At 35.1% G+C, this 11,663-nt stretch overlaps 1 protein-coding gene across 1 annotated transcript in view; it reads left to right on the top strand.

Annotated features, from left to right (window-relative positions):
• Positions 1 to 7,647: 7,647 nt before the first annotated feature.
• The window catches only part of LOC135836935 (uncharacterized), a 39,556-nt gene continuing 35,540 nt past the window's right edge, over positions 7,648 to 11,663 (top strand). The window contains exon 1 of the mRNA XM_065352017.1: positions 7,648 to 8,199. Coding sequence (XP_065208089.1) covers positions 8,118 to 8,199 — 82 coding nt within the window. The 5' untranslated portion in view covers positions 7,648 to 8,117. The remainder of the gene's footprint in view (positions 8,200 to 11,663) is intronic.

Genomic DNA, 11,663 nt, shown 5'->3' with positions numbered 1-11,663 from the left:
TTTCGGCTGAAACTTGAGAATTTCTGGCAATAGTTTTTTGAGAATGTAGAAAAACATTGCTACTTAAAATTTGGTTTGGCACTTTTGGGAAGCACTCGGATAAGGGAAATGTGGTCCATCATAATTTTTTGTTAAAAAAAAATAAGTTTTCAGAGGTGCTTAAGACATTTAAAATTGCAAACTCCAATTTTTGTGCAACCACCATCATTTCTGAAAAAAAAACGAAAAAAACGAAAAACGCTATTTTGAAGAGAAAATATTGGAGAGGAACTGTGAATAGCCTCTCTCATTGACATGATGTATGTATACAACAAGAAAAAAATCACGATGCTACACAATTTTTTTTTCGAAAAAACATGTATAAAAATTTTGTAGTGGATTCGAAATTTTTCTGACAAAGGGTTCTCGATGATACTCATCTTCCATAAAAAAAAATCAACCCAAAAGCTCTCGACTGCAAATGTTTCTTTCTTATCCATTCAGAGATTTTTTTAAAAATTCACCAAAAATCGAAAAATTCACTTCAGAATTGGATACAAGTATTTTGGCTGATAAAATGATTGCGTTTATTCATTTGCTCTTTTTTTACACCTCTAATTTGTAAGTCCTCATCTTGATATTACAACGCAAAAAATTCATCACACTCTGTGATAATATTCAAATTGAAACAGCTCTGGGAATTTTATATTTTTTTCATAATACGAGTAGGGTACTTGAAAATAATTGGAATTACCTAACGCACAAAAACATAAAACGATCACGTATTGCAGCAGGTATATCTTAAGTGTTTTCTCCTCCAAAAATAATGACTTCGTACAATAAAACAATGTTAAAGTATGTACGTCTACGTAAGTATTTTCTGTTGCACTGATCTTCGTTAATACCTCCTTTTAATCATAAAGATTAATCGTTTCTGAAAATTCATTGACGTACAAAGTTACTTTCTCACATATTAAAAAAAAAAATCTGAACGAAAAATGACCAAAGAAATCTATAATCTCTACAAATGATCAACTTATATTTTTTTCAGTATTGGTATTGCGCAGTTGGCAGGTTTGAGTAGGTACCTGATTTTTATTGTTTAGAATTACATATTATTGAAATTATAAAACAGGTTGAAAGCTAATTAAATGAGTATTAATTCAGATAAAAAAAATTATAAAACTTGGAAAAAATTGATTGAAAAAAAATCTTCCAAACAAAGAACTTTAATTCTTTGATTTGTGTAAAAATTCATTATTTATTTATTTCAATAATATGTAATGTGTTTTGAAATCAATTCTATTTTTTTGTCAAAAGTAACAATCGATTAAATCGAGCGTAAATTTTCAATATTGAATTCATTCAACTTGGAGTTGGACGTTTAAAAGTTCAGTTAATTCATATTTAAATGAAAGAAAATTTCAAAAAAAAAACTCGAAAAATACACATGTTTGAATTGCTCCTTCAAAACTCAGGTCTACAATTCTCCCAACACTTGAATAAACTAGATTGCAGCACGTGATGGTAAAATGGAAAAAAATCTTACGATTCTGCAAATTCTTTTCAAGGTGTGAATGTAGAATGTCTCCAATTACCACCTCTTCGCAAAAAAATGCATCGAAATTAGTCATAAAGATGACAAATTTCACCAGCATGTTAGCAACGTAGATTTTTCATCAACCATCGATCGTATGCAGGATTGCAGGTTAACCACAAAATTTCTCGTAACATTTTTTTTCAGAATATTTTCATTTGAAAACTGCATTTATCAATTTGCATAAAAATGCAATCTGTATTCTGCGCTTTTTACTTTTTGTTTGTCAGTTTCTCGAATGACCTTGTTTTATACCTACCGAAAGATTTGAATAGGGAGGAACACATGAAAACTAGAAATCTGCATCAATAAAATTTTCATAGTGCCTGGGTAGGTACCTACTTATTCCTCATTGTTAAATATACTGTGTGCTTTGGGTAAAGTAAGTTGCATTGTGCTAATTATGCTAACAATAAATTACATTCGCGATTAATTTAGTCCTATTGAATTCGAATAATTTGGGGAAGTAAACAAACAACCAAACAACTGAGTGAGCTCTGAATTCTAATAATTACACGAGTGATTTTTTTGAGATTTTAATTACCTGAAAAAAAGAGGTAACTTAATTTGGTACCTACCTAGTTACTGAATACACATTTTCGTGACTGGTTATGCGTTTCGATTCAATTGAATAAGTAATCAAGGTAATGTATGAAATTTACTTAAATTGAATCCTTGAAAAAATTCCTTCGCATTCATGGAAAAATATCTCAAAATAGGAAAAAATCAATATTTTTTCGTTTTCTGGAATTTTCCTACGAAGGATTTTTTTTTACAAGTTCATTCCAAAAATTACAATACTTGAGTAAACGTAATTTTTTCCCACAAATAACGTTGATTTTGTCTTTCTATCAAAATCAAGTCAATGTTTGACTAAATTTTACCCAAGTCAACCTATAAATTCGAACACAACAACATCTAATTGAATCCTGTCAAAACATCGAACAAATAATCCATACAAAAAAACCTGCATCGAACGACGACGTAGAAAACCATTCGCTCTATTCATCTGCGTGAAAAAACAATAGTCTACCTGGTCATCTGGCTCCCTTCACCTTTCCTCTTCATCATCTGACCCATCATTCTTGAAAAAAATACCCATCGTTTTTTGACGAACAAAACAAAATATTCTACCTTCCCCAATACACAATATGCACTGTATGTACTTTCGTTATTATTATTTATTACCCTAACGTATCATCTTGAGCAATGAGTTGCATTTTTTTTTACGTAACAACGTAAAGTACATTACATAGGATGTACTCGTATACCAGGGGTAAGATGGGGATCTATTCAAAGGTACACAACCATATCGTTTTTTTTCTCTCTATGCGTACCTATCCTTGCATCTACTATCTACATAGTTTAATTTCACACCTGCTATACAATCGACTGATTTCCGTTCTTTTTTTTTCAACACATTGTATCGTGTTTTAGGTACAGTACCAATACAAAGACTTGGAAAAAATTTGCGTCCGCTGAAAGCACACGCGTGCGTCCAAGTAATAATTAAAAAGCGACAATTGCGATTATTTGTCAAGGTCGTAGGAGGTTTTAATTTTTCCACGCTCTTTGAAGATGCGACGACGTGCAGAAACACGTTGAATTTCATTTACTTTGCGTGCAGAGAGGGGGGGGGGTAATTGATCAGCTGATTTGAAGTGTTCGAAATTGTTATTTTTCTCTGGAAGTAATTTGTTGTAGCTTCGCCCCTTCGAACCAAATACGAGACGAATAAGATAGGTACGTAAACGCCAACACGAATATCCAGATCACCAAATAATCATAGATTTCTATTTTCTGTACGTGACATTTGTTTATCTAAGTATTTGTAAATTACGATTACGAGTCAAGTTTCGTCATGCCATCTTCACCTAATTTGATTCATTAGTGATTCATTCATTAGAAAACGATTTTTTCATCTCTGAGTAAATCGTTCAAGAACAAATCATTTACAATTCTTAATGATGGATTTGGAAAACTTAAATTTTGCCACCACTTCTTCTTTCGCTGTATTTGATTCTGTTGTGATCCAGTCGTTCTTGAATCGTTTGCCGATTCTTGGTTCGTTGACGAACGAATTGAGAGTCTAGACTGGATTATTTGATTTGATCGTTCAATTTTCAGTGATTCATTCGTTCGCGAACGAAATTTCCTCTGCGAACGAATCATTCGTGAACGAATCGATTCAGAATTGTAATGATGGATTTGTAATGTCAAATTCTAATTTTAGGGTCAAAGGTGTGATTCATTCGTTCGCGAACGAAAAAAATTAAGTGAAGTAGTGAAGTAGAAAACTGATGAAAGTTTGGGAGATTGGGACCTTCACAGAAAATTGGATGATTTTCCCCATGTGATCAAATCGTTCGCGAACGAGTCAACTTGAACTTTTATTGAAATACCTAGGTAATTTTAAAATCCGAATTTCTCCACTTCCTCGTCTACTACTTTTGAGTATTCGTTCGCGAACGATGTTTCTTTGAGCAAATCGTTCGCGAACGAATCTATACAATTTTTTATCGATGTGTTGAAAAATTTTTCATTTTGTCTTGTCGTGTTTTAGGTACCTAATTGATTCGATTTCCCAGTGATTCAAAATGAATCGATTCCAATTTTTTTTATATATTAAGCTCATGCTATGTCAAGTTTTATAATCAAATCTTTCATCTGATTTGTTTTTTTAGCGATTCATTCAGTCCTAATTGTGGATCGATTCTGAGTAAATCGTTCGCGAACGAATTGAGTCCAGTTTCTAATGACTGATGTGAAGTTATCTAGTTACATATTTCTGTAGGTACGTCATTGATGAATAATTTGGCTTTTCAGCGATTCATTCGTTCGTAAACAATTTCTCTCCTTTTTGAGCCAATCATTCCATTCCTCAACTAAACATTATCTTGTTCTTGAATGATTTGTCGACTCTGAACGAATTGAGTAGGTACTGTTTAAAAAGATGACGGTACATATTACGTCGTTAATAGATAATTTTGACTTTTCAATTATTCATTCGTTCTCGAACGATTTTTTTCCTATGAGCAAATCATTCGCGAACGAATCATTTCCAATGCTTTTCTTGATCGATTTGAAAAATCCAAATTTTTTGACGTCCTGGAATTTATTTAGTGGAGATACGGTGGTTCTTGAATGATTCGTTTACTCTGAGGGAATCGTTCGCGAACGAATTGAGCACTATTTTAAAACTTTGGACGATGGAATTGGAACTGTCAAGTTTCGTCGTGTTGTCTACACTTGGTTTGATTTTTCAGTGATTCATTCGTTCGTGAACGACTTTTATATTTTGAGTAAATCGTTCGCGAACGAATCATTTAGAATTTTAATGGACAGGTTGAAGTACATATGTACATATATCTCATTTTATCTTGTTGTGTACTTATTATGTGATTTGATTTCCAAGTGATTGATGCGTTCTCAATTAATTCATTATTTCTGTGTGAATCGTTCACGAACGAATTGAGCACTGTTTTGGATAGTAGCATTAAAACTGTTGAGTTTAGCCGTGTTTGCCCATACTTGGTTTGATTTTTCAGTGATTCAGTCGTTCGCGAATGATTTGCTCGAACTATTGAAATCGTTCGCGAACGAATCAGGAATCATTCAGCGTTTTTATGGACAGATTGAATAATATTCCATTTTTTCTTGTTGTACATATATTATGTAATATAATTTTCTAGTGATTAAGTCGTTCTCGATTGATTCATCGTTTCTGAGAGCGAATCGTTCGCGAACGAATGTTACGCTATTTTAATATGCAGCTGAAAGAATGATGAATTTTTTCTTTTCGTGTATCATGTACGAGTATGTACTTAATTCATTTATCAGCGATAGACTTTTTTGAATCGTCACTTTTGATTAAATCGTTCACGAACGAATCGTTTACATATTTCCAGTAGATTCGGAGTGTAGGGTCAAAAATAGATCACCTACCAAATTTCAGTTCACTGGTCAGTTTGGTAAAATTTTATTGCACAGAATATCCACAAAATTATTTTTATGCAATAAATGATTTTTCTGCATTAAATTTCAAACAAACATGTACTTACTTACTTAGAATAATTTCAACGAAAAGTACCGGAAAACAATTTTTTGACCGAATCAGATTTCATCACACACAATCATCTCTATCAAAAAATTCCGAAACCCCCCTGTCAATTCTGTGAAAATGAACCTATAGGTATCCATCCAACATTTACTATTCACCTGTCCTAAATTACAGTAAACAAGACTATCTCTCCAAATAGACCCAAATTCAATGACCATCCCAGATAACCCCTCTGAAATCCAAAAATTTATAACCCTACTTAAAAGCACCAACCTAATAAACCAAATCTAAACCCTTCTAGCCACGGGTGTAATAATCCTGTAATTATAAACACCCGAAACAAAAAAAAAAAAAAAAAAAAAAATAATTTTCAATTTTGAGATTTTTTTTCAAAGTTTCACAATTTGCCAATTTCTTTGAATTTTTCGGTCGTATGACTTTTAAAATGAAGGCAATGTTCTAGGAAATACGAATATTGCGCAAAAAATATGAGAAGTCAATTTCCAAAAAAGTGACCTCAAATTTTGCAATTCACCCCAGACAAGGGAGAATGTAAAATAAAAAAATTCAAAAACTTGAATCGTTTCGCATTCCAATTAAAAGCAGTCTACTTTCAATATTTTGTACGTCATTTTCAACAATTTTTATATCAACTTTTGAAACTTTACCAAAAAATTTACGAAGTTGACTTTATTTTCAGTTATTTTTTTTCAAGTTTTGCTGATTTCAAGAAATTTTTTTGTATCGTTTTATGCAACTTTGATGATATTTTATCAATTTTTTTTTAGTCTTCTTTACAAATTTCTGTGATTTCCAGCCAGTTTTGGATTATTTAACCAATTAACCATTTCATCACAACTTCCTGAATTTTTAATCATTTTTAATTATGTCAGTTTTACTCATTTTAGTCATTTTTCTTGCCAATTTCTTGAAATTTTTTTCATGTATTTTTGCTGTAGAATACTTTTCTCAATACTTTATCATCTCCAGAAATTTTCGGATACATTTTCGCATTTTTATCAATTTTTCCTCAGTTTTGAATCATTTTCAAGACAATTTCATCACTTTGAAAATTCTGGCTTATGATTGGTCGAAATGAATGCAACTTTTTAATGATTTCATCTCCTATTTCATTTTAGAAACTCGTTATTTTATTCTGCAAAATTTGGTAATTTTTTCACATACCGATCGACAAATTTTCAGCAACCCCCCCCCCCCCTCCATCACTCCGAAAAACCGCCAGTTTTGTTTCTGTCAGTTCAACTTATTTTTTGCAAATTGAATCTAAACTTGAGAAAAAACAGGAGGAGGAAGATTCTGTGGGGGAGGGGATACATTTTTGAGAGCCCCATTCGCCGCATCCGTCGCAGTGCCCCCCCCCAACCAACCCATTCCGCGCCTAAAAAGAGGAAACGTCCATCGTCGCATCAGCACACAATCTTCCTCGGAGAGTTTTCAAAGCTTGAAGAATCAATCTACCTATTGCATCGAAATCTGCAACTCGCAGCTGATCTGGAGAAGAACGGTATCGCGATTCGCGAAGCTACCGATACCGGGACCGGCGGCGGCGGCCACTTTGGCAACGGGATTGCTTCTGTGTTCGCGACTTGGCGGTCGTCGCCTCACCTTGTGCCTGTTTGGTAAATCTTTGTTCGACGCGATCAGCAGCGACGACCAAAGCGAACGGCGGAGCCGCGGAGGAATCGTCGTCTTCGACTCTTCGCCTCTTTGGCCACTAAAGATTGCGCGTCTGCGTGCTCAGTATTGGTACACATTGTACGTTATGTTATCTTCTCTCTCTCAGTCTCTCTGTAGCTGTGAACCATACTCTCATACAAATACACACTGACAGTCTTCAGTCTTCTTGGTGGTGGTTGCGCGGCGGCGAAGTAAGAAGTTGGCGGATGGCTGCGGCGGTAGACGAACTGCATCACGGTACCCCCTGCCCTCTGCTCCTCATCTTTGCCCCGTCTGCTGTGAGTCAGTCAACGGTGGGCAGGAGTTGAACAACGTGTACAGGTAACCGAAACCAACCTGACCAGCTTCATAAGTCAAACATCCACATCCACGAACAACTACCAGTACAAAATACCACTCACACTCTCGCACCGTGTTTGCTGCTGCCATCCACTTCCACCAGTCCACACAGACACACGCGACGAGTACGTAGATACACCGCGACTAATAATAATACATTCGTGCGGAAGGCAAAGTATAAGCAACGTTCGAGCTAACCATTGCTTCTCTTCTCAACCAGAGTCGAAAGAACATGCGAACGTGGTAGTCAGTGTCGAGTCGACTTTTTTCATTAAACTCAATTTTTCGTTGTTTATTTTTTCGTGTTCGTGTGGTGATAAAAAAAAATCATCCTCAATGTGATCCAGTGATCTTGTGCTAGTTGCTAAGTTCGGTACTGTCCATCGTATGTACCTTCCGCTATCATCAGCTGATCTGCTTCCGTTCGCTGTAAGATGGATATGAATGAATCTGCGCCCAAAATTTCCTATACAAATGGCCAAGGTCGTCGGAAAATTTCGTCTTGCCGGATGCAGACTTAGAACTGGTGAGCTACTTGCGATTTTCCTTATCGTTATCTACTAGTAAACGCTACCAAAACCCAAAACAATGCACGAAGTTTTTATAAGTAAATACTCGAGAGATAGTATTTCGTCGTCTTATAGGATAGGTACCTATATCTGCTCATATTGTGTTTACGGGTCGTTAAATATTAATTAAGATTATCGCGTCGTATGTGTTTATTTGCGTTGTTTTTTTTTCTTTCTTAAAAACGTGTTCCACTAAATAGTACACGCCGAGCGAGCCATTCCCTTCTAGCATATCATGCTAATTACACTAACTACCTACATATGCAAGTCGTACTCGATCACCCTCTCATCCTACCTGTGCTAAAAACTTCGCCCATCTTTGACCTGACAATCGAACGAGGTACAAAAATTTCAATAATTTGCATCTAGAATAAGAATAACCTATTCATCAAATTCCTCCTTACAAGATAACCCCATCCCTCCCACAGTCGCATAAGTATGATATTTTCCGATTGGAATGAAACGTGTATGGGTGGAAAGAATACCCCCCACCGGCCCAAGAAAACCCCCATGCCCCAATTTTCAGTTGCTCGAGTTGGTTTTTCGATTTTTGGGGAACGTTTGAAGGTTTTTGTGCACAGATGAAGTTGTTCGAGTCAGAAAACGAGGGGAAAATACAAATGTCTGGGTGTCTTTAAATTTTCAATTCATTTTTCCATTTTTGTGGAATTTTGAAAAAATGTCGTCGTTTTTTCTCATCTGAATTTTTTGCCCTCGCTTCGTATGGACCGAAACAGATTCCTTTACTCTGTTGTTAGTTTATTTTTGAAGAACAGGAGCTGTTCTAATGAATGAAATTAGATCAAACTTGGGCAATTGGGTTTTTTCAAGTACAAAAGTGGATCCCTGGGGAGTGGGGATGGTCAAAGTTGGAAAATTACAAAAAGGTTATTTTTTTGAAGGGGCATAATATGGCCCCAAATGGAAGAAAAGGGTCCAAAATTGTACCATTGATCAGCACCTCTACAGCTCTACTATGATCATCATATCCAAATTTCAACTTCCGGGGACATTCCCACCCCCATTTGAGGTGGAAAAGACCTGATTTTACTCCTATTTTTGACCCCTCTCCACTGAAAATTGACCTAAGAGAGTACAAAATTTCAAACAAGAACTGTTCTAATGGATGAAATGAGAACAAACTTGAGGAATGGGGTTCTTTTAAAAACTAGAGTTGGCCCCAGGAGTGGGGAGGGTCAAAGTTTAAAATTACAGAAAGGTCATTTTTTTGAAGGGGCATAATATGGCCCCAAATGAAAGAAAAGGGTCCAAAATTGTACCATTGGTCAGTACTTTTACTGTGATCATTATATCCAAATTTCAGCTTCCTGGGGCATCCCCACCCCATATGAGGTGGAAACCCCCGATTTTACTCCTATTTCTGACACCTCTACCCCGAAAATTGACTTGGAGAGTACAAATTTTCAAACAAAAACTGTTCTAACGGATGAAACGAGATCAAATTTGGGAAATTGGATTCTTTTAAAAACTAGAGTTGGCCCCAGGAGTGGGGAGGGTCAAAGTTGAAAATTACAGAAAGGTCATTTTTTTGAAGGGGTATAATATGGCCCCAAATGGAAGAAAAGGGTTCAAAATTGTAGTATTGGTCAGTACTCTCACTGTGATCATCATATCCAAATTTCAGCTTTCTGGGTCATCCTCGCCCTATTTGAGGTGGAAAAAACCCGATTTTACTCCTATTTCTGACCCCTCTACCCCGAAAATTGACCTGGAGAGTACAAATTTTCAAACAAGAACTGTTCTAATGGATGAAATGAGATCAAACTTGGGAAATTAGGTTCTTTTAAGAACAAAAGTTGACCCTTGGAGTGGGGGGGGGTCAAGGTTGAAAATTACAGAAAAGTCATTTTTTTGAAGGGGCATAATATGGCCCCAAATGAAAGAAAAAGGTCCAAAATTGTGCCATTGGTCAGTACCCTTACTATGAGAATTATATCCAAATTTCAGCTTACTGGTTCATTCCCACCCCATTTAAAAGGTGAAAACCCCTGATTTTACTCCTATTTTTGAACCCCTTCTTACCCCTAAAATTGACCTAGAGAGTCCAAATTTTCAACATGCCATGGGAGAGTGCCACTTGAATGCCTTTTGCAGATTTCAACCTTCCCGACCATATTTGACCTCTTTACTTACCATTTTATCTCGTTCTCAATCAATAAACTTTAATTTTTTAACTTATTTCCCTTTTTTTGGTGGAATTTTGAAAAAAAATCGTCGTTTTTTCCACGACTGGTGGAAAAAATTTGTGTAGAAACATCGTCTTTAGCAGATGGAAAAATACAAACATTCCCAAATGAAAAAATTTTCCCCTTTTACTCGAGCAAATTGTATAAGTTGAAGAACAAGAACGCATTTATAATTATTTTTCAACGTTTAAAAACTTCAGGGTGTCTATGATGACTTGATGAGGTCTCTATAAGTCGCTAAAGTGCGAAAAAGTCTAAATTTTACCACAAATCAGCTAAAAAATCGCTGAAAAAGGTGCGAAAAAGCACAAAATTTGCATCAAAAATCAAGGTGCGGAATTTCATTTAAAACTATCCAAAAACACGCGAATTTCGCGTTGAAATTTCGTATGTGAAAAATATTCATTTTAGAGCCTGTCAAATTGTAAATTTTTGAAAACTTTTACCCTCTCTTAGCTCGATCAAAATTGGAAAACTTTTCAAAAATTTTGCCACTTTGATTCACTTTGGCAATAAAGTGTTTTCTTCTGTTTTTGAATTCAATTTTCAAGGACCAAAAAATGAAAAAGAGCTTAAAAAACAAAAAAACAAAGTTGAAAATTTTTGTTTTTGAATTATCAATTCTGCAGTACATAACTTGAGAATTTTTTTTTTGTTAAATTAAACTACTGAAGTTTTCAATTTTTTTAGAATACAATAATTATTTTCTCAATCTTGAGAGTAAGTATGTACTTCAATTCGTACACTTTTTTATGCCTTGTGGTAACTTTTGAAAGTTGGTCATTTCAAAACTTCCTAAAAAAAATGTAAGAAAGTGGAAACTTCATCGGAAAACCTGATTTTTTAATTTAAAAAATTGAGGAGGGAGGGGAAGGGGTACTAAAAAAAGTCGTGAAAAAAGTTCGCTTGTCACCCCCCCCCCTTTAAAAAAGTCCTAAAAGTCCAGACATTAAAAAAACGAATAATTAAGAGTAAAAAATCGACACTTCTCCCCCCCCCCTCAATAAGAAATTGTGAAGTATTTGAAAAATATCCGGCCAAAGTCCTGGAATGTTTTTTTTTAAAGTTCTCTTTCCACCAGTCAAAGTTTCATTCCAATCGAACATTATCATGTGTAATTGGGAGGGGTGGGGGTCCCTTGTTAACTAAACCCTTTTCGTTCACACTGTGCCCTTTGTTATCATTATCAGAGTTTCTCACCTTTGAGCTTTGAA

This window comes from Planococcus citri, chromosome 2, assembly GCF_950023065.1.
Source record: "Planococcus citri chromosome 2, ihPlaCitr1.1, whole genome shotgun sequence".
Lineage (NCBI taxonomy): Eukaryota > Metazoa > Arthropoda > Insecta > Hemiptera > Pseudococcidae > Planococcus > Planococcus citri.
This window is presented reverse-complemented; position numbering and strand designations above follow the sequence as displayed.